The sequence below is a fragment of the Plutella xylostella genome, chromosome 3 (genome assembly GCF_932276165.1).
Source record: "Plutella xylostella chromosome 3, ilPluXylo3.1, whole genome shotgun sequence".
Lineage (NCBI taxonomy): Eukaryota > Metazoa > Arthropoda > Insecta > Lepidoptera > Plutellidae > Plutella > Plutella xylostella.
Genome location: NC_063983.1, coordinates 10467573 through 10491980, shown reverse-complemented (window position 1 = coordinate 10491980; position 24408 = coordinate 10467573). Strand labels below are relative to the sequence as shown.

The 24408-nt window shown below is 40.1% G+C and overlaps 2 protein-coding genes across 2 annotated transcripts; one reads left to right on the top strand and one right to left on the bottom strand.

Annotated features, from left to right (window-relative positions):
* Positions 1–5929: 5929 nt before the first annotated feature.
* Positions 5930–7110, bottom strand: LOC105387753. The gene is made up of 2 exons (XM_011558535.3): positions 6555–7110; positions 5930–6399 (listed from the first exon to the last, which is right to left on the bottom strand). The coding sequence occupies exons 1-2, from the start codon at positions 6665–6667 to the stop codon at positions 6078–6080; spliced, it is 435 nt and encodes a 144-aa protein (XP_011556837.3). The 5' UTR covers positions 6668–7110; the 3' UTR covers positions 5930–6077.
* A 476-nt stretch (positions 7111–7586) lies between these two features.
* LOC105387754 lies at positions 7587–10960 on the top strand. Its single transcript, XM_048626026.1, has 4 exons — positions 7587–7933; positions 9196–9346; positions 9670–9886; positions 10170–10960. The coding sequence occupies exons 1-4, from the start codon at positions 7777–7779 to the stop codon at positions 10275–10277; spliced, it is 633 nt and encodes a 210-aa protein (XP_048481983.1). The 5' UTR covers positions 7587–7776; the 3' UTR covers positions 10278–10960.
* Positions 10961–24408: the final 13448 nt, after the last annotated feature.

The window sequence follows — 24408 nt, the reverse complement described above, 5'->3', positions numbered from 1 at the left end:
AACTCTGCGAAAATAAACTCGGGAACTTTCCACTGTGCTACCTGTATTTGTTTCGTTTGTAATACCTAGTTTATATTGGTGGAGTAGCTAAGTTATATGAAGGAATGAATAAGAAAGAATTTTGGTTTGCGGGAGAGCCTGGTATCTTGTCCGGCCATGTCCTGCGGTGGGTCTATAAATACAGTAAAGTTTCCTATATGCTATGACGATAGTGGTTGGTATGATCCCAGCCCCATTAATTACTGATATTTGTTGTAAGATCTAGTTTCGCGTTAAGTATGATATCTCTGATCAACCAAAATCACTCCAACCTTGGAAGAGACTTATATCCTGCAGTAACTAAGGGTATGTGTGTGTGATATGGCATGAACAGAGACTAGTAATAGCAGAAAGGTTGCGACTGCGGTGGAAGATCTCAGATATTACTATACTATACATACTTACTTACATTATTATTAAGCCAAACATGCAAAGTCATTAAAGTAATTTGTTCCTAATACAGAGCCCATTGTTGAGATCTAAGAGAAATTAACTAGAAACTTCCTTAAAAGTCACATGAATCTTCCTTCGCATCGAATAATCAGAGAGATCCACATAACGATACGCACCCATCAAACAAAACCGGGCGATATAGACCACGCTACCCTGACCCCTGGCTGGAGCAGATCCCCCTCGAGATCACAGCTCGGAGAGAGTGCAGAGCGGGGGGTGGGAGGCCCGGCTAGCCTGGCCGGGACCTATAACCTCACTTCTCTAATTGAAACCCAATCCACGTCGACTTATCTCGGATCTCGTTGGTTTTTTGTTTTGTTTTATTATCGAGAGTCAGCTTATTATTCGATTCGGATGGTTGCACCCCGCGCCCCGCCCCCCTCGTCGACTGGTGATTGATTTTTCGTTGGAGCTGTCAAGTTTTTTCGGTCGCATACGACATATTGTTGTGTCTGCTTCAATAGGGGTCGGAGGATAAAAAGTTTTGCACATCCTTTTGTTTTCTTCTTGATATTCTGTCAGATGGCTCGATTTCGTTCATTTAGTTAACTTCTTTCACTATGGAAGTCAACAGCAGTTATGGAAAGATCGGAACTGAACATATGGAAAATAACAAAATCGAATAGTTTTATTAAAGTACGTACTATTCCTATCGTATTGATAGCTAAATAAGACAAGATTTCAGATTTCTTTATTTATGAACATGAGTAAGTAGGGAAGTAAGTATACTTAGTATAAGTCATGTGGTAACATAATAACGAACCATAGAACAGATACCTATCTACCTAAAAGTTTATTTGCGTAATACGACTTTGCATACCACTACGGAACGGACGGAACCCAAAAAATGAAAATCGAAGCTATTTTCGCCGTTCAACGCCTTTATGGCAACGGCAGTAATCTACCATCTTTCCCCCTAGCAACCGCAACCTCACTGAACTGTTCGAAACCGTACATCTTTGAATAACAATACAACTTATCATCATCTTCAATCTGCATTACGCCACTCCATTGTATCAGGGGGGTTACTCTATAATGGTGAAAAACGAACGAACGAGAACTGTCTGTTGTGAAATCGGCACGTATAGAGTCGTGGCTTCGTTTTTCGCCACATAGAGTAGACCCCTCCAGGTTATGTTGAAGCGGCCAGATATTCACGATGATGATGTCAGCCCCGCCGCCGCCGCCGCCGCCCCGCCGCGGGCGACCGCTGATAATTATCAATTCATCAGTGTTGCCAGCTCATTTAAAGGATCATTAGGCATGCGAGGCGAGTTCAAGATGAAAAAACTACATCAAACTCGCTCATCTTCTGAGGAAAATATATATAATTCAAGTGGTAGGAAATATTTAAGTATACATAAGTATTAATATCATAGAGGTGTACAATTCGGGCAGATGATATGAAACTAAGGCTACTTAGTAGACTAAGTGCCAATTTTTCCATTGTCGGTTATCTAACCGACAGGGATTGATTTATAAATTAAACATCATCTCCATATAAAATTCATGACAGATGTGTCAAAAGTTAACCACTACTCCCTGATTATGCTCTAACCGAGAATGGAGAAATTGGCACTAAGAATACTTCAGTGTCCAATGCCTTCATAACTTCAAATACACTCACTGAGCAATGAAACAGTGTCAGTGAGCAACTGAGCAGTAATAGCACCGTGAGCAACTGAGCAGTATAATAGCACCAAATTGCGAATAAACTGAAAAGACTAGCTGCAATATTGAAGAACATTTAATAGAGCATCAGAATATTACCAACTGAAATCGTAATTTTTTTCATCAAATTCAAAAAGAAATAATTGAAAAAATTTGGGTAACTTAGTGTCGTTTTTTTTAAGTATATGGAACACTTTCACTGCTCGTGAGTGTATGTTGTACACAAAATAGAAGATAGTTCATAATACTATGCATAAAGTTCTAGAAACAATGTACATTATGTACAGTCTAGTGCCGGCGTTGTTATCTCCGTCAACAAGCATAAATCAAAGGACCATTCATCACAATCATAATAACATAATCACACGACTCTTACATAACCAGTACATTATAACTGTAGTGCCATGTGTTGTACATTATGTATAGTGAATAGAGCTATCTCTTGTTACTGACCTTGGCCTTGTACATTGCTATGTAGATGTACATTATCTAGGTTGGTATATAGCATTCTATATACATTACACATAAAGATTATAGCTATGTTGTTTACTGTGTGAATATAATCATTATTTTATTGCACGTAACGCTAAAAGCATTTTCATAAATTGTAAAAGTAAGTGTGTGTAATTTTTCCACACCCTTATAAATATTTGGTTTGTGAAAAACAGAAAAAACATTCAATCCTAACACATTATTCTGTAACACGAATACGATTATCTAAAACCTTTGTGTTTTTTACATAAATAAACACTCACGTGCAATCTGACACTGTTTGTAAGCAGAGGCGAGCGTGCATTGAAAAACAATTTGCGGCGTCCCGAACAAAGTCCCAAGTTCCAATTTAATTTGCACAGTGGGGCAAAACTGCGCGTTGTGACAACTTAGGAGATCAGTTTGTGAGCTCTTGGCGGACTGATAGAAGGTTACCTAACTTACGTAATCAAGTCATGATAAAAAATATGTGCGTTACGATTACAAAGTTATGTTATCTGATATCTCTTCAGATATCGTTAGGTTAGGTTATAAGTCTAAAATATGTATAATTAAGACTTTATTAACTATTGTTTTTAATGCTACATGTGTTTTTTTTTTTCAATATTACAATATTCGTCCTTCAAATCCAGTCCTTTATTATAATTTATTATACATCAACGACGCAGGCGTGGCAGCCAACAATAAGAGTAATTCAAACACAACAATACAAACTCACTCACTCGGACAAAAGACTTATATTTTCCTAAACCAGAACTGTATCAGATAAACGTGACAACACAAAAAACAAAATTTACTTTGTCAGCAAAAAATGTTTCAAGGAAATGCGATGTGATTGTGTGCACACCCTTAGCTCGGACGCTTCCCGTTCGATACAAGAAATTAAATTGGTACTTCACTAGGTACTTCAATTATTTCGCATTTTCTGCTCTTAGAGATAGTAATCACATTACGTGTAAATGTTTAAGAGTACGTTCTTACTATCAATTATTTCTGACCTGATCGAATCTAGCGAACCTGGGCGATTACTTACATGAAAATTGAAGATTTATAAATATACTGAAATTAAATGTATTTTACTGTATGAAAAAATGCTAATGCTTCAGATGGGAATTATCCTCTCTGCCATGGAACAGTGCGCAAGCGGCGACAGAGTGTCTGGCGCGGCCGGTGTGCGACAGAGACAGACTATGTCAGATCCTTTGAGTTAGACAAGGAAAAATATCTTTCATATTCAAAATCAAAACGTCTTAACTAGCAGTCTGTCTCCCTTCAGCATATTACTTAGTTTGCGTTAGAAAAGGATAGACGTGAAGTTTGTTTGTAGGTCACGATGTCCTTGAACAAGGCAGCCATTTTAACTGGTAATTGTGCATAATTGCCAAGGAAAAGGTATAATTTGTTAAATAACAAGATAATAACCTACATTCAACAACATGTCGGCATTTTATGAGTTACTTACCGTAATTACTAATTACTTACTTATGATTATTCTATGAAGTTTAACTTTATCCTGCTATGTTTTAACTATATTTAAGTACTTTACTACATACTTACAAATTTAATTTAAGTATTTACTTTGGTAAGTACTTAAACACATCCCTGTACACACTAAAATATTTCTTATTGATGAAGTAGATGAACAAATAAGTCGCTCAAACATTTCCGCAGCAATAAACGCTGAAGCACAGAAGTGCGATTAATATTAAACATCAGCTAACAAAGGGAACAAAGACTGTCACCTGCCGCGAGCTGCGAGTCGCTGCAGGTTTCGCCCCACTGTGTGAATAATCTTCGGAAAAAAAATCTATCACAGGTAACTCTATTTTCTTGGGGGATAGCCCCAGAAACAGGATCCCAGTCACTTCTAATGTAAGAAGTTTAAACTCTACATTCGCTTGGCAATTATATCGCAAAAAGGTTCTGTATTTATTAGCCGTGTGTTAAGAAAAGGGCCTATACAAAAGGTTTTAAAGCTTTGCCCGCATTTTTTTCCCAATTCCGTGTGGGATTCGTGATGGTTTTTTTGGTTTTCGCTTTTATGATTCGATTGTGGCTTTTTGCTGATGTGCGCCGCTCACAGAGCAGAGATGGGCAATCAGATTTATGTTGAATTGAATACGTTTTTTTCATCAATTTGTAACATTGAACATTATTATTCCGCGCCTGAAAACATATATTTACAATCAGTTATACTTCATACGTCAGTTTATACGTAATCCATTTTGCACCAATTCCGACCTAAATTTCCGTAAAAATTGTCCTAATGAAAATACTAGGGGTCGAAGTGGTCGCCATGGCCGAAATCGGTCGGACCAATCATCATCATCATCAATGAAAATATCAGCCATGGTAGTGACTTTTCTACCTATGTATCTAGGCAGTATCCTGTTTTTAAAAGATTCAAGTGCAGTGTAGTTTCTAATTAAATCTACAAGCACACATTTTTCCCCGCCTCTCACTTTGCTCAGATGACTAAACAGGCATCGCCGTCGCCCCCTAGTAACAGGTACAGTCAACACAATAAGTACAGTAAACATAACAGTACACAGTGGTGCGATGTTTTTTTGGGTCAGTCCCGGGTTCAGTGGTCGCGAGCACACATGGCGAAGCACTGAAGGAGTGCCCACTGTGCCGCACGACACGGCTTTTTCATGAATTATATGATAGCAGGGCAGTGACATAGGTTTACATTTTCATATTATGTAAGGAACGTCATAAATACAATAGTAATATCGATGTTAATAGATGAAATGTAGATGAATTTTTCCATGAGTGCATAGATGGTGGTAGTGACTGGTCTGTGAAGTAGGACGAAACATACATCGTATTATATTTCCGCCGCATAACCAAATCCAAATCTATGTTAATTAATTATTATTATTACATTTTATAAATTGAAGCAATCGTTATGTGATGGAAAACATTTTTCTAGAAGATTCCCGATTCCATTGCAATGGAAACAGTGTACACTAGCCTGTCATGTTGTAAACACATGTGCCACCGATGGTACAACGCTGGGATAATCCCTCCTGGTCCACCGCCAGCGCAATCGCCACCATAACACCCAGTAATACGGCTCAATATGCCATGGAGTAACTGCGTACAGTCGCTCACAGTGGGCCGTAAAGACATCGGCATCATGAAAGCGTTTGCACGTGACAGTACTTGGCTTTGATTAATTGGTGCGGCTTCGCCTATTCGTTTGTAAGCAATTTGTAGAGCTACTGGTTTAGTTACTGGCCTTTAAATGTACTAGATTATTAAACACAAATAGATTATTACGAGGTTTTGGGATCCAGTTTTGTATCACGAACATTGAATAGATGACTATTGACTAAACGCAGGTGTCATCTTCGTGAACGATATAAAAATAGAGAAATAGTAAATGTTAAAAATAAAATGATATAAAAAGTGTTATTTCATTTCGAAAGTTCATTTACTCTTGATTCCATGGATGTTTCCATAACTTTTTCCTTCATTGACGGTTGAGCTTTTCTTGTTTGAAAGGATTGCTCTAAAACACCAGTTTGAACTGCAACAGATGAGACAGAGCCCTTTGATTCAGTGTCTCTGGTTAGATCTAGGGCGACCCGTGCCGGCATCGCGTCGGCTTTCAGTAGTTTGATGACTTTGATTGAGGACTCGTCGAAATGGAAACAGCAAACTTCATAGCTGCTGGGTTTTAGATCTTCTCTGTGCAGCAAGTCCTCTCTGCCCAGTATACGCAGCCATTCTCTCATTCTGAAAACAAACACATTAAATTTAAGTAACACCTTATGTAGTAAGAACCTTTATGTACAAACGTACCTAGGTAAGTGAAGTAAAAAATACACTCTCGGGCAATGGAAAAGTTCGTTACTGAAACCATGAAAAAGTATTTTTTTACAAAAGCTTACCTCTGTGGATCCTTTGGGAGTTTAAACAGTGATAAGTTCGGCAGAGCCTTGGTGTTGTTGTGACAACCGAACGCGATACAGTATCGCTTGTGATTCTTCTTCTTTCTATCCATCACTAGAGGAGAGTAGAGGATGGATAAGGAAGCCTTAGGTCTTATTAGACCGACCTCTGGACAGCAAAAAGTTGGAGGCTGACGAACCTCTTGTTGATGTCCTCTGAAAATTATGGTGTTGGTTTAATCTGTGAAAGTTTACAGCGTTACGACTTGCGACATTGACTGAGTCAGCACACATGAGGACAAAGTTACTTACGTTTTACCATAGGTATTACTCACCGAATAGCCCTCACTGTGAGTGAACACTACGTAGACCTAGACTACCTAGATGACCTAGGTTCAATATTCGCGTGTTCCACAACATGCGCGCGGTTGCACACTGCCGCCCCGGGCGCTGCGGCCGCCCGCCCCCTCGGGGGGACTGCGGGCATGGCCACGTTGTAGGGCGGGCTGTAGGGCGGATAGTAGCTGAGCTGTTATGTTGAGTGAAGCTTTATAGAGAACTACGAGTATATTTGTTGGTTGCTGCTTCGGCAGCAGTCGTTAAGCCTAGTCAGAGGCCTTCGGGCAGCTTGAAAACATCTGACAGTCGGGTTGCCCACTTACCCGACAACTCTCTCAGCACAAGCTTGCTTGTGTTGGGTTCCGCCAACCCGCACTAGGCCAGCGTGGCGGACTAGGCCTTCCTTCATTGGAAGGAGACCCGTGCCCCAGCAGTGGGGACGTGATGGGTCGTGATGATGATGACGTGTATATTATGATCATGAACCAACCGACATCATATATTTCTGTCGGTCACCAATCAGCAGGCCTAATTTAACCACTTTTGATTGAAAACTTTAATTTAGAATAAGCATACTGCTTGACATGTGATGATGATGATGATAGTCAATACCAGAATAAAGAAAGTTACCAAACTCCACATCTGTACCACTACACTACATAATCTATGACCGCAGGGCGCGCTACTCACCGCTACACCGAATGCGATAAGCGATTACCGGCCTCCGTCCCATCGCATAGCTCCGCATCGCCGCGTCCCGCTCGCTCCGACTCGCTCTCCCGCTCTCGCGACATAGCTTCGTCTCGCCCCCCTCGCCAGTACTAGCTTCGCGCTCGCTTCGAGTAGCCGCGTGTCGCGTCGTGTCGTGTCACGTCACGTCGCCATGTCGCACATCCGCATGCAGCGACACCTGAGAGAGAAGCTGATAGAGCAGATACAGAAGTACCCGATCCTGTACAACACCAACCACGAGAACCATAGAGACAACGACCTCCGGGACTGCGCCTGGAACCAGATCGCCGAGGTTTTAGGGGTCAATAGTAAGTTAAGACATTTTGATAAAAGATCTTGCTATAGTAGGTAGGTACTTAGCATAAGCAGGAAGTAGCTTCTCGCGTCGGTACTTTGCGGCCGAAACTTTCGAACCACTATCATCACATCATGACTTTATTGTCCGACAATATTATCAATTTATTCGCACGCAATGCTAATTTAATGTTTCCTTTTCAATTGCTGGCTGCCGTTTCCCTTGTGTAGTTATCAGATGGTGGTTAGGTTGCGCGTATATTTACGCTCTGCAGCGTTTGGGGTAGGCAGAGAGCATAAAGTGGGTTCCGCCGCGGGCAAGCGGGCTGAGTTCATGTAGATACGCGCTCGCTCGCTCGTAGCGCGGTGCGTCACGCGTGCATATTATTATGTAAATTTTGATACGATGAGTCCATTATTTTTTATTTTTAGACGGCGGAACTTCGTTGTCTTTTTGTAGCTACATGTTTTGGTATGCATGGCTAGGTCATTTGTTTACTTACATGTTTAGAAGACAATGGGTAGATATGTACTTACATTATTAACAAATCAATCTAATTTTCATGTATCTGAGTCACTGGTCACTGCCCACGATACTTACCTAAAGACATTCCTAAAGAACACATATTTTGGAATAGAAACTTTAATTTAGGTATTCCAACCTCAATAACGAAAAAAAGAGGAAGTAAGCAAAATATTTTCCAAATTCACCTACCTACATAGCAAGTAGGTGATTTACTCGAATAAAGATTAGCCACGGTTTTTACCCTCGTTTTTCTGCTGACAAGGTGTTTCTGCGTACAACGGGGGCCCTGGGGGTCACTATATTACCAAAAAACGAGCGAACGAGAGCTGTCGTGCAATCGGCACGTTTAATACAACGAGCTAGAGCCGTGACTCGCGCAGCAGAGCTCCGAAACTTTGTTTTTCCTCGTATAAAGTGACCCCCCTGAGACTTTCAATTACCCCGCGTTTGTACGGCGGTCACGTCCTCGAGCCGTGTAAAGTTTTGTTCTCTTGGAGTCAGTTAAATATTCTGCATCTTTGCTCGTGCGGTAGCTACCCAGTCTTTGAGATTAGATATCAAGATATTGTGGATAAGTCGGTTTAACATCTTGTCAGACAATACCGACCGGAAAAAATAGCTTCGATATTAAAACTACTGCAGTGTTTCGTCTCTAGAGTTGTCTCAATATCCTACTCGTCTACCCAACAAACACCAGACATCAACATAACCCTTGACAGTGTCCTGAAGTCCTGGTATAATTTCCTGCAGGTGACACGCTGAAGCGCGAGTGGAAGATCCTGCGCGACTCGCTGCGGCAGGCGCTCAAGAAGCAGAAGCAGGGCGGCAAGGCGGACAAGGGCAGGAAGTGGTACTTCGAGTCCAAGATGTCCTTCCTGTTCCCCTTCATGACTAAGAGGATGTAAGCAACTAAGCACTCACTTGTTGTGTGGTCTTTTTACTGTTCTTTCATTGAAAGTTTGCATTAAACTTTACTTATTTTGCTGGTCATAAGCTTTCAACTTCACAACAAATGTAGATAGATGTATAGTGGATGTATTTCAATGACTGTGTATTGTGAATACTGATCGATTGAATTCAAGGAATCTGTGTAACAATGACCTTTATTCTTATCATCTTTAATCGAATCCCAATCTTTTTTATGTTCAGTAGCCTTCATTTACAGAGTAGAGTCATAAATTCCCATCACTTCCACCTCTAATTACACTCCAAACCACCACCTAGAACCTACAAGCGCGTGCCCAACTCCACAACCCTGGACGAGGTGAAGCTGGACACGACCGACGCGGACTATGACGAAGACCAGCCGCTGGCGACGCCGGCGCGGGGCGAGGGGGCGTGGGGCCGGGACGAGGGGGGGTGGGCGCCGGAGCCCCTCGCTGACCCGCTCGAGCTGTTCTTTGCCAGCGTCTGCCAGAGCACCAGGAGACTGCCGAGGAAGGTATACTGGAAATGGATGGAGTGCATGAACCTTAACATGGGCAGAAACTGCCGGTAATCTGACTGGCTTAACTTCTACCGCGGAAACGGACCCTAGTCCAGATACAGTATTTATTCGCTCCTTCGTCAAATGCATATTCTTATTGATTACACCTCTACGTCGTTGGCTCATAAAGTGCCTTTCAGTTTTGGGGCAGAATGTGTGCTACGGGATTAGTACTAGAGATGTTCTTACCGGATTTTGTTTCGAAGAACGGTCTTTAAATAATGATCTCATATTCCAGGTACAAAGCCAGGTAAAGAGGCAGATCCTGGACGTTCTCCTGAAGGCTGAAGAGGAAACTGAGGACAGCAAGGCTTTCGTGAGCGTTGACACAGAATACGTGACGTAGAGTGCTGCGTTATTACTTGTGACTGTGTAGTACTTGTGATAGTGAGTGTGATCTCCGGTGGAAGATACTTAAGTTTTAAGAAGGATGGTGGTGGACATACAATTATACTTCCTAAATAACTGTGCCAACTCTGATAGTGTAGATAATATAATATGAAACTGCTATGAAGGTGAATAATGATATTGAAGCTCATTGTAGTTAGTATCGTGAAATCGTGATAGTAATGAGCTATTTGGTTGTTCGGGTATACTGGTACAAAAGTTTTCCTACAGAAGATGCGTCACATTCTATATCGCATCCATAGAATACGGACTCGGGTGTATTCATACTCAATGTAAATATTTAACTAATGTATAATTTAAAACTAGAATTATTAAATAAAACGAATGGGTCTGATTGTTTTAAGACTGACTTTTGCTGTCTTGGTTCTGGGTAGGTAAATGTTATTAGCATTAAGTACATCTTTTAGATCTTATCAGTAGATTCAGAAGACCTAAAAAACACAAGCTTGCAAAGGAAGCAGGCAGCTGACAACAGCCACACCTACCCTCATATATATTCGATAAAGCCAATAAAAATAAACTGCCCACCTACAGAGCCTAGCTCAACACGGTCTAACAGCCATCGATACTATAAATAAAGGACAAACAGCTGACTGCCCCCCCTCCGCTTGCCGCCCCCGCCCCCGCCGCCCCCGCGGGCAGGTAGCATCGATCGCGCCTCGGTAGCAACAGCCGTGTTGGGACGTGCTGGTCCTATAGATAGCATCCCAGGACCTATACAACAACTGTCTACCACCACTGGATAACATTATTTTTTAACATTGATACAGACTAACCGAGTTATTGTCACTGATTTGCTTTTTCCTGTCAAGTTACAGCTTTCAATTTAACTACCAAGCTTTCATCATCAGACATCGATAATTGCCATGGTACAGGATACTGATGATAAAGATAATTATGTAAGTAGTTAATTACTAAGTAAGTATAACATTATATTCATAACTTACATCATAATCACACGAATACAACATCCACAAATACGTAAATCAGAACTGTACATTAACATCATCAGTCAACCCAATCAGCTCTCAAATCCACAATGCCATATTCCTCCACACTCAGGGCATCCATTTTGCTTCTGCAATCGCACCCGGCGGCCGGGCGCAAGCTTGCTCATAATTAGTCAGCGCATAGCAACAACCTTCAAAGCCCTCCAGAAATCACTCGGGATTGCACAATTATGCACCCCCTTCCCCTTCCCCACCCCCTTACATTTCAATCTGCCACCCTCCGCCGCCCCTCACAAAGCTCTGCACACACACACAAACACACAGCAACTACACCTGTAAACTGAAGGGGGTGTTAAAATCGGCTGGTTCCTAAATGCATCTCTGGATTTTACTCGTTAGACTGCAATTAATTTATTGACAAATGATAAAAGAATTTTAAAGACATCATACTTGGATGTAGAGGAAATATGGAAATAGATTCGCACCCTATGACTTTGGCAAAACTAGTAGCCATCCAGGCTACCCCGAATGAGCTAGAAGTAAAACATGGCCATCGTTAGCATCAAATTAGTATTTTTGTCGTTGTGATTTTGTGATTTTCATGTAGTTTTTTTAAAAGTGCACGAAAGGAATCACCCTAACCGGGGTGGGCTTATAAATAGATGGCCTCGCTCACTGCCAAGGTCATACGAGATCGATACCGACCGCGCAGGGACCGACTCAGGGGTTGACGAGTCCAGCAACCGATCGCGCGACACGACATGGTTAGCAACTGTTTGTATGGAAACATGGATTTTTCTCCAAACTTGTTGTGTGTTCAGTTGATTTATTCGTGTTGGAAATAAGTGCGCTCGTAGAGTTTATTACTGTTGGCATTGTGGTCGCATAATGTGATAGAAAGAGCGGGGAAAGTCATACTGAACTGAAATTATAATTTCATAATATGTGTGTTCCTGTTCATAAACTTGCTATGTAACCGGATTAAATTTCCATGAAACATTGCTGCATTGTAAGTAAGTATGTACGATGTACGAGACAATATTAATTTGCAAAATAAACCACCAAGTATTTACAAAAATGGCTGAATTTTACAGCCTACCCACCAACTATACAAGCATATTATTTCGTTACACAGTTCCACCGTTACAGCACCGCCCCCGGGGAAGGGGGCGGCAAGGTGAGGCGGGGGCGGCAAGGAGGGGGGGTGAAGGAGAAAGGGGCGGGGAGCTCATCTCTATAAATAAATAAGAAATGAACACACGAAATATCTGTTGATATGACTGCCTCAGTGAGCCCGCGGTGTTGAGTAATGTTCTAATAATGTATGTTGCAGGTACTTGTAAGTACAAGTATTTTGACTTACTAGGCACGAGAATGATCATCGGAATGAAATTAACCTTCCACTTATATGTACCTAACTAGCACGCTTTTTTTATAAGTTCCTGTAGTGCAGACGCACAACCGTAAACTTATACAAATAGACTCGTTTGTTACTTTCGCTCCTTGGGAGCGGCCTATGTCCAGCAGTGGACGGTTACAGGCAGATGATGATGATGATTGGGGTGGTGATAGGTTCCTGACCTGGTCCAGCCAGGAATGTAACTAAATACGATCACCTATGCATGAACTTACACAATGCGCTTGCAACTACAAGTGTGCTTGAACAATGCCAATGTTACATCTATCTATCAATAGAAAAACGTTAGTACTATAGCAAATTTTGAAAAATTAATAGCTTATTAAAAAAATGTTGCAATAGAATCGTTTTAGCGTCGTACGTAGATGTAATTAATATACAGCGTTATTCTTGCACACTCTAACGATAACTATACTTAAAAATAAATTAAACAAAAATTGCTTGCTGAGGCACGCTGAAGGCCTATATTGGATTGGAACTAAACAACTAAGTACTTATGTATAAATTCATCCTTAACTTAACATCAATATTCAAAAGCATGAGTAAGTAATAACAAATTTCAGCATACAAAGAGTCCCTACATTGCTAATAGGTCGCTTCGTGACATGGCAATAGGTACCTCAATATACGTTAAATCTATTCGCAACTATCAATATAAAAAATACAACACGTCATCTAACAAAAGAAACTAAAACCAATCCGAACGGAAAAATATACGAAAATAGCCTCTAACAACATCCATACCGTAACCTGTGCTTATCACAAAGTCTAGCCATTCGTTCCAATAGCCTCTATTTCCTCCGAGAGATAATTTTAATGCCAGTCTTTATGGAAAGCAATAGTTATAAAGTTCCATCAGCTGTTGCTACGCGAGAGTTGGATGGAAAGTAGGATCGGTCGGTCGATCGGTCGGGCGAGCGGTCGGCGCGCACTGCGCATGGTGGCTTCAATTATTGACTCACTACTTCACAAGGACTAGACTCCTGCCGTTGCTAGTTGCTAGGCTAGAATAGCTTTTAAATAGTCTTAGTTTCAGGAGGCCGTAACACTAGGGCGCTACTGAAATAATGTTACAAATACTCGTATACAGATAGTTGTGTAAGTTTATGAACTACATTAAAAGAGAGATGTTAATATCTAGATTCGATGTGTGTATGTACTTTTACCTAACTAGGTACAAGTTTGTGGCCTCTTTCAGACTTGGACAAGTTACATGAATAGAATAGATTATCTGTAAGAGTTTTCTTAAAAGCAATGGTTCATTAAAATCTATTCAGCCGTACCTAAGTTATGCGCTCATTTGTGAATTGTCGGAAGTTTGAACTGGGACTCTGATTGCACTGTTGTTAGATTTATTTCATTTTCATTTTATTGATTTCAGTGGCTTCAAGGTATGCGAGTTTTTTATTTGACTTTGTCACTTTTTATGTTTCTGCAGCTTCCAAGACTTTTAAATGATTACAATCATATTTTAATGTCCAAGCAGTTATAAATCCAATTTGTAAGGTTTTTTTATCGACAATATTTAAAGTTGCATTTGAATGTTTCTTATTATTTTAAAAGTAATATATCTATCAATCTTCGTTTAAAATATGACCTAAGATATCAAGCAGGGAGTGCATTTTTCATGTGCCATCGTTTCAACAAAAACATTAACATGATAAATGGCCATTAAATTTAAAAAAAACGCAGCAACATAACGCAACTAAAAATGCAACCGTCAAGTATGTCATCAGTCAGGGGCAGGGGCCTCATTCTCTTATTATTTCTTCCTCGATACAAACATTTATAAAAGTTAAGTAAGTAGGTACCTATATCAAAATATAATTTGAAAATATTTTTGAAAGTCTTATTCGGTGCTGTTAAGGTTTATTTAAAAGGGTTTGTCACCGTGGGGAAACGAATAGCCGGTCATATTTGCGTCAGTCGCTGCTCCTAGGATGCGTTGGGTGTATATTATCATATTATAAATACCGGATGATACGTCACTCACGCAAGCAACCTTTGTTCACCTCTGAAAATCAGACAATAAGGCTACAGATATTTGTGGATAATTACTGAAGCAAGACGAACTTTGCCCGAAATGATCAGGAAAGTGAAGCGCAGCGGTGGCGCCGCCTGGCGGTAACAAATGATACTCGCTCATTCCCAACGAATATTATCTTCAAGACTAATGGTTCTGAGACTTCTGAGAAAACGTGTAATACATTAATTTCGGTGATTAGCTTTATGTTTTGTTACATTTTCTGCATGTGTTTTAAGTCATGTAAACTTTGCTTATCACTTTCTATAAAGGCTAGGGTTATCATATCACCTACCGTGCCTAGCCTACTTACATTTTATGACTGCAAATATAGGAATAAAAGTTGAAAAAAGTGATTTATAGAATACGTTTATTGCCGACTTGCATCGGGCTGTTTGTTTTCTAATTAAAACCATAAGGCATAAAAATTACTTTGTACTTACTCTGTACGCTAACCTTCACACCGGCACCGTTGTGTCTTGAACACAATAAACAGGGCGGATGCAATATCATCAAAACAGCAAATGAAAATTCCGTTAACTAATTTTGGCTGCGTCCAAGTCCTCACAATTTATTTGTTTATAAACACCCTGATACAATATGGGCCTCGCTAAATGTGACACTTTAGATTTTATACCATCCTAAATGCGTCGTAAAAGATAAATTTGAATGCATGTGTTACTTTGACGGTGTCTCCCATTGTTACATTTACGAAAAGCCGTATTTTACGTTGAAGAGAAGCATTCACGTGCTTGAGAGACATATTAACGAGCGGGGGCTGGCTGGGCCAAGTCCCCGAATTGTACGGATAATCCTGTAGCAACAGGACATTATGCTGGGTGTTATTTAGCTGTAGGATTATCTGTTGATAACGCATGTCCGGTGCAACCTGGCCAGTCAGCGACTGACGCTAATCCGACTGATCAATCTTTTCATCAAAATGACAAACCTAGTTTAGCTCGCCTAGTGATTGTAGTTTGTACAGTGATTGTAACCGATATGCTAAGAAAAATATCAACATCATCGGTTTCTAGGTGAACTTCTCTGAACGTTGCATCAGCTTTTTGGCAATTTATAGGGCGTGTTTGAACTCACTCATGAACGATCTGCCTAACTCAGTGAAAGAAGCCCAGGTAACTATGTACGCTGATGACGTCGCCGCGTTGGTCACCGGTCGATCCGTTGATGACCTCGAGAGACGCCTGTCTCTGGCTGCCACGCAGTTAGCTGAGTGGTTCAAGTGCAATGGTCTCGCCCTCAACCCACGAAAATCACACCTCATGCACTTCAACCTGGCTGGCCGACCGAGCCGTCCCCTGCAGGTGCGCCTGGACACGGATTGCTTGGCGCAGGTCAGCACCACCTGCTTCCTTGGCTTTCGACTGGACAGTGGTTTGTTTTGGGACTCGCACATCGAGTGGTTGTGTGGTCGCCTTGGAAGCGCGTGCTTCGGCCTTCAGCGGCTGGCAGCGACGGTTCCGCAAGATGTGACGAGATCCTGCTACTTTGCCACTGTTCAGTCCCTTCTCACATACGGCATTGAGCTGTGGGGCCGTGCAGCGGACTGGCATCGTGTATTCGTCATGCAAAAGAGGGCAATACGAGCTATGGCCCGTATCAAAATCGGCGAATCGGCTCGACCATCATTCGTCGACCTGCGCCTCATGACGGTGCCCTCCTTGTACATACTGCATGTTGCCCTGTTTGTCAGGAAGAACATGCAGTTGTACAAGGTAAGCCAGCGAGCCCGCCGCAGCGGCCTCCTCCTCGCGGTGCGGCACAAGCTCGCGAAGTGCGCACAGTCGGTGTATGTGTGTGGCCCGAGCGGTTCTACCTTTTTTGGCCTAAGATTTATTTGCCTAATCTCGTATTGCATAGTAACGTTTGGTCAAAATCTCGTTTCGCCGAAAATCGTATGGCATAAATCTCTTTTAGTAAAAAGTTATTTCGCATAATCTTGTTTAGCCTAATAATGGTATGGCCAAATCTTGAATAGCCTAATAATGCTATGGCATAGGTTATATAAAGTAATCATATTCGTTTGGCTTTAACTTTGATGGAGCGTCTCCCTACATAGCGCAAACTGGTGCCTTGTATTTGTGGCCGCTATGTGGGAAACGCTCCGCTCCGCTTCGCTGCGCTCCGCTTTGCTTTTGACGATAATGTGCACCTAACACGCTCCTCCTCGCTTTGCTCGTCGTCGCACCTATCTTTAGGTTTCAATCCCATGGGGTTTAATGGCGTTTGTAATAATTATAATAGTCATTCACTTTCGATATTTTGATCATTTAATATCGTGATTTTCGGGATGTAGGAGAAAAATACCACAATTTGTACATTTAAAACATACTTAATATAGTATTTGTAAAGATAACATTAGGAGAAACAAGATTATACCAATACGAACAATTAGAGCAAACGAGACTTAGGTGTTTCAAGTTAGTGCCAAAAGAGTTTTAGACGAAACGAGTCTTATGCCACATAAGTCTTGACGAAGTGATGATTCTACCAAAAAAGTTTAGACCTTACGAGTTATGCGAAACGAGTTTAGGGCAATAAAGATTAGGCCAGATGAGGGGAACCGGGCCCGAGCATCTACAATGCCATACCAACTGAGATACGGGATGAAGAGCAGAAGCTAACTACATTTAAATTTAAATTAAAAAAATGGCTCACTGAACAGGCTTTCTACACGGTGGATGAATTCATTAACAGAAAGAAATAGAACTTGTATACTTAGATAATTTGGGTAAGTCAAAATTCGTTTTAGGTATAGTACGGTACCTAAGAAAATTCTTATGACATATTTTATCTTATTTTAATTTTATGACATTTACAAATTGACATTTTATATAGAATTTTTATTTTTGAATCTTTGACATGTTAATTAATTATTATATCTTGACTTACGATTAGTTTTATGTTTTACGCTTATGTAAAAGAATGTTTATATTATGTAGCTATACAAAAGAATTGACATGTAATGTATAATTATGAAATAAAGAACCTAAACCTAAACCTGAACCTTGACGTCATCTGGAAGTGATTTCCGTATCTTCTTGTTGCCAAACATTTATTATATGTTTACATATTACAAAATCGCACTCAGTTGTCTCGACTCAGTCGTTTTTAAACAATGCCAACCGTACATTGTACGAGTAGCTAGGTAATGGGTATAAGTAGATACATACAAGTTTTCCTGCACTCTTTGTTTTGAAATCCACTGAATGGCATCGTCTCAGTGACAAGCTCATGTCATAAATATAAAAACAAAGGCTCCTCCGAACACAAAAACCAGATTAACCTAATCTTGTACTGAGACACATTACAGCACGACCGCATTATGTTAATACCCCGTAATTAAACTGAGCCGTCCTCATACAGAGCGGCCATTACACACACGTGTTCACGAGCCAGCCGGTGTCTGCGGCCGCGCCGGGCCACTGTCGCCCTTCCGCCCTAGGACCCACGGTCCTCGCCAACCGCACCGATACAGCGGCCACGTTTCATAATGACATAGGTAAAATTGACGCTTGCATCATAGTGTCACGCCATCCCAATATACACCTTCATCACTGAACATGTAAATCCAAAATCCTCTGGCTGAGCGCATTCACCAACAAGCCGAGCTGAATACGGTTTTATGCCCAGGTGGTAGAGTGTATTTGAGGGTGTAGTTTCAGGCTCGGTTTCAGCAGACCCGGCGGCGCTGGCTGCGTTCCACGCGCGCGTGTCGAGATGCTCTAATTCCAATTACCGCGGACTTGTTGACAAGTTCACGGAGACAAAGGGTGATGAGAGAAGAGAGCTGAACATGGATACATCTGTAGGTACTTTATATAGCTTCGTAGCTATCTACATGTTCCAGTATTGGGGCCCTTAGCCACGTCAGCAGTGGAGGTGATTTACCGCGGGCCATGCGGGCAGAACGAACGGCCTAATTAACAGAATCGCCAGAATTTTTTCCTCGACCTCATTCGCACTTATCAAATAGCTTTTGCCGGAGTTTCGCAACGCTGAATATTTAAATGGCAACCCTCTGAACTCCTCAACAACTTTACTTTTAAGTGCTTAAACAGTTTAGATTAACTCATCCCATTTCCCTCCCTTCGCAGCGCTAGGAGCAAAAATGAAACATGACAGTCGAACATGGCTTACCTCACCGTTTCTGACTAAACGAAGGGAACCCTAAACTATATTGACGTGTTCTTTTGTACCTTGGCTATTTCTGTCTGCAATATTTCGTTGTCAAGGCGATCTTTCACAGAAGTTCCCCTTTGAAGTCTCGGAAATATTCTTTTCCTACTTCTGCTGTCGCGGCCGACACAAGCACCGAATTAGATGTTATTTGGCGTTCAGTGACTGTTTAAAATAGACAGTTGTTGAGCGCGGGTCTACTGCTTGTCGGTTGAGACTTCGAGAACACTCCTAATTATCTGACGAGTCATTTGTAAAGTTACACTCAAAATGTTTGGTAAAAAAAGTCCACATTAGAGCAGCCAATTAGTTTAAAGCTATAAATATTATACAGCGGTACACGAAGCCAACTCATGCATGATCAAACGATAACTTATACGAGTTCCGGAGCCCTATCCCGCATTACGTAGGACGTCAGCACACCCTTGCGACCTATATCCCTCATTAAAGTCTCTCTAATGACATACCGACCTTTTCTTAATGAAGGGCATTTACTCTCTTCCTAATGGGCTAGGACTTCCTGCCATAAGCTCGTATTATGCAAATTTGAGCCTTAAGCCTCTCCTCTGGGACTGTGTTTGCTGAGCTGAGATTAGATAAGAGATCTCTTGCAATAAAAGTGAATTTAGCGCGCGTTCCCTCACCGTACATCAGGATGCGGAGTCGCGATTGCGTCCACACTCCGCGCCGCCGGTTTAAAGAGTTATTTATTAAAGTTGCGCTATCTTGTACACAATTTATAACTATAATTATGTATTTATGCTGTGGAAAATGTGGTCGAAACATATGCTATTTCATCCTTGGCATTTTATTCTTGGCTGATCAAGATGATGGCATCTGTTTTGGACATAATTTCGAATTGCAATTATTATGGCTCTTATTCATAAACTTTTTATTACAATAGCCCTTCACATCAATCGATGCCCAACTCGTTTATCTCCTAGCTACATGGATGTCCTAAACCCGGTACTTGATCCCAGTTCCCTCATAGATCAGGAGCCCCTTGTCCTCGGCCCACCAGTCATTACGCTAATTTGTCTATGGTCACCAACTATCCATCAACTCCACAGTATTTGAGGTTAGCTCCTAGTTTAGGAATAGATGTCTATTGGGAGTCTGAAATGTTTGTTAGTTCATAGTTATGTGTAGCGTAGTGCGGGACTTGCGGGTTTTTAACGTTGGTTAGGTTACGTTGAGTTTTATTTCCTCAACACAGTCTACCCGTTACGTATGGCTTTGCTAAATGAAAAAAAAAACTATGAATCCAGATCGATCGATAAATACACTAAGCTTTTAATTTGTTATTCTTTTAGTTTACGATCAAATGGTGCAATGGCTCCACCATCGCTCATAAACAGGCGATAAGATAAGATAGTGAAAAAGCTACTGGCGAGCTGCCAACTGATGAGGTGAGATACATTCCTGCCTCGTACTACTGTATACTACGCGATAAACGTGGCATAGCGTGAAGACAAGATCAGACAAAGTCAAGAATATCAATAAGTAGTTACCAATAATTTATTATTTCGATATTTTTTTTATAATTACAAGATACAGCTTTTAAGAAGAGCTATGAGTGCTATGACCGCATAGAGAAAAAATAAATAATTGTGAAAAGAGTGGCATCTCAAGGAGTTTTTTGTCATACTCTATACGTCATACTGAACAGAGCCATCTCTTTTTATTTCTCAGCCTCATTGTACATACATACAGGGTGCCCTTGGGACACCCTGTATATATAGATATAGCTGTTCCCGCGCGCTTCGCTTCGCCCTAAATAGTTTTCCCGTGGGAATTCCGGGATAAAAAGTAGCCTATGTTTGTTCCCAGGGTCTAGACCGTATGTATACCAAATTTCATTCAAATCCGTTCAGTAGTTTTGGCGTGAAAGAGTAACAGACAGACAGACACAGTTACTTTCGCATTTATAATATTATAGTAAGGAGTAAGGATTGTTATCACAAGTTATTAACTTCAATCTATAATTATATCCTAATCCTAACTATCCTAACTAATATCATAAATGCGAAAGTAACTGTGTCTGTCTGTTACTCTTTCACGCCAAAACTACTGAACGGATTTAAATGAAATTTGGTATACATACGGTCTAGATCCTGGGAAAGAACATAAGCTACTTTTTATCCCGGAATTCCCACGGGAAAACTTTTTAAGGCGAAGCGAAGCGCACGGGAACAGCTAGTAAGACATATTTGCCTTAACGTAGTTACACCACACAACAGTTATTACATTTATTAGCTAAATGTAAGTTCAATCTACATATTTATGTACCTACCTACATGCAACAATAAATAAAAAACAAATTATTATATAATTATTTATTACCTCGCATATAACAATGTTTCAGTTCAGTTTTGTTCATGTCACTTGTAAAATAATATGCGAGTGGGTGTGTGTATTCCTTTTTTATTCCTTTCACCATGAAAACCAATTCATGTTTTGCTAGTTTAATGTTTCCCAAGAGAAGAAAATCCTTTCAATTGACCCCTAGCGGCATCATAATGCACTTGTGGTGATAAAGTCATTTCGTCCAAGATAATAGTGCATCATTTATCCTCGAAAGGCAAATCTTTGACGACATTTATCAGTTTGGTACACATAGTATTTTAATCTTCAGCGGATATGAAGATGTCGAACGCTCTTTGCCAGTGCCGCCATTTCAGCTCGATTCCCGTGGAACCACGTGGAACCTGGATCCATATGGAATCTGTTAGGTCGCAAGAATTTCATAAAAACACTTTTAGCTGATAAAGATGCTTTTTCTTGACACATCATTTTTATTTGTATATATAAAATTTATAAATAACGATATACCGAGAATATAGGCTTTTATTTAGAAAAATTAAACATGTTATTTGCGAGACATTGTAAGGCAACTGAACTGACACTGACACGCAATTTCTTCATAATAGCCATAGATCATGACAATGTTCACATTCAAATACTACTTATCTATGTGTCTTGTTATTGTTCTATGGTCTTGTTCATAACGCCATCTTACATCTTTTTTGGTAATAAGAGTAATATAAAGAGATGGCGCTACCTTGTACTAAAAGTTCAGCCATTAAGGCACTGACCCCCCCCTGTATGACCGTCACATTACGTACGAATCGGTCAACAATATTTTAGTGCTGCGAATATCAATCAGCCTATTATGTCACTTGTCATGTCAACTGTCAGCTGTCACAGTGATCGAGTGACGTCATAATTTTTGGCAACACTGGTAGAACAAGTGCGATGGGATGGGTCACTACTGGCAAGTAACTTCTAGTGAGTTGTTAACTTGTGAGGTTAATTTTTGTCGAGAGTGATTTTGAGAAGCTAACAAACACGTTCATATTAGGTACTTAGTTTCAGTTAAATTTTTAATAAATTTACTGCCAGTTTCTATATCTCTATTTATCCATAACTGGTAGTTACTTTCATACGATTTTGGCAGATTGTTACTTTTAATTATGTCAAAATCGAATGAAAGTAAGTACCAGTTATGGATAGATAGAGATATAGAAACTATTAATGACAGGAGAGACTGACTGATGTTACGAAACCATGAAAGTTCCATTTATTTCATACTAAGGTAACATCAGAAAAGTAACATGAAACTTTTTAAACACACAAGTACCAACATTTTAATATATTTTTTGTTAAATCGAGTCTAGTGATAATGGTATGACAGCAGTATCGGCAGGTAACAACAACTAGCACAGTTCGCTCAAGGCCCCGCACAGTTCATGGCCACCTTTTACAGTTTTACGTTTTTTTTCATTACATTACCTACTTGTTTTCATTTCAGTATTTGAACTAGAAGAACTGACAACCTAAAATAATATCATTGACAATTGTTTGATAGAGAGCAGGTACTTGGAAGAGACCTTTGTAGTGAACGATTAGGGATTTTATTAATTAAACTCTTTATTGCACATAATATTATACTTACACTGTACTTGCAACCACCTTGAATAATCTCATTTATTAATGATTAAAACAATTATTTTCGGAGAAACGTTCAGTAGAAAAGGTAGCATTTTTTTAAATATTATCTTTACATTGCGCTTGAACTTCAATGTTGATGAACACAATATTTCCAAAGAACTGATGGAAGATTGCCAGTTAAATTAGTGCTAAGAGCAACTCACTCGTCAATGTCAAGAACTGGCGGACTTACCACAAAAAATAGTTTCTGCGTGTATACGGAAAATTGTAGAACTTTCCTGAAAAGTTTGGCTGAAAAAGTTTCATGTGGGCGTATTGCCAATTTTCGGGCACCGGTATATAGTTCACACGATTTAAAGTTTGCATTTAATCTAACGATAACCTCAATTCCTATATCAAAAAGAAACCACATTAGAATCTGATTTATAAGCAAGCAAATTAAGAGCTGTACTTAGTTCATGAATTTCATATTATAAGTATTGCAAAACTAACTTCATTTCAGTTAAAACACTGCTCAAAAATTTCTGCTTTGTTTAATATTTATCAAGTTTGTAGAACTTTCCTGAATTGAAATTATTAATACGCTCCGCAACAATTCTCTTCACATCAGAATATCTCATGCCTCATCAAGATTTTTTATGTTTGTATGATATTTTGTACGGTTTTGACACTATAAGGATTAACTTGGCACAGATTTTATATAATATTTATATTGCGCCTTATAAACGTTAGGTAGGGATTTCCAGCCAGGCTTTATTTCTAATAACTAACCCATCTCAGAGCTTTTGAGATCACGACTCAAGAGGACAATTATTTAATTTCTGAAAAAGATACCAAAGCAAAGGCTCAGAAAAATATTTCTAATTCCATTAGGGTTTTCAGCTCAACGTGGCCAACTTCGCGTCTCTGGGCAAAAAATACACCGAATAATAATTATGAATAAGTCGCTGCTCGGAGCATTTCTGGCAGTGTCGTGTCATAAAAGATGAAATACCTTTTTCACGTCCATCAACGGAGAGTTTTGACATTTTCAGTAATTTGATGGACACCGCAGAGCTCTCGGCTAATTTTATTCTGAAATTTACTTTATCCAGCCTGACGCAGGGTACCTACTTATACGTAAGTACTTTTACATTGGGACTGTCAAGGACATAGATGTTAGATAATTCTACGAGTAACTGTCGATTGGATGTGCCGTTGAGCCGTTCAATAGTGATGATGATAATGACTCCTTCTTTGTTCAGTTAAATCAAACCGTATAAAAGACGTTTTGTTTTTGTAATTTACAGAACATTAATCTATGGAGTAGCTCCTCAATAAACAATCTAGTCTTTAAAAACACTAAATCTAAAGAGTAGCTTAAGGAATCGTAAATTAAAAACTCGTAAATTGCCACCAGTGTTTACGCAATACGCAAGTGTTTAGCTGCGGCGGTATAAACAGATCAAAAAATAAATCGGTCAATTACAAAAACATGAAATAAATCAGATTCAGAATCCCGCATGCAATAACAAAGCTATAACTCATTGGA

What these genes read in the sequence shown, in the direction of transcription:
- LOC105387754 (XM_048626026.1), top strand. Translation starts at nt 7,777, where the DNA reads ATGTCGCACATCCGCATGCAGCGACACCTGAGAGAGAAGCTGATAGAG. An exon ending in CGAGGTTTTAGGGGTCAATA is followed by an intron (nt 7,934 to 9,195) that starts GTAAGTTAAGAC and finishes AATTTCCTGCAG; the next exon opens with GTGACACGCTGAAGCGCGAG. An exon ending in CCCTTCATGACTAAGAGGAT is followed by an intron (nt 9,347 to 9,669) that starts GTAAGCAACTAA and finishes ACCACCACCTAG; the next exon opens with AACCTACAAGCGCGTGCCCA.
- LOC105387753 (XM_011558535.3), bottom strand. Translation starts at nt 6,667, where the DNA reads ATGGATAGAAAGAAGAAGAATCACAAGCGATACTGTATCGCGTTCGGT. An exon ending in CTCCCAAAGGATCCACAGAG is followed by an intron (nt 6,400 to 6,554) that starts GTAAGCTTTTGT and finishes GTTTGTTTTCAG; the next exon opens with AATGAGAGAATGGCTGCGTA.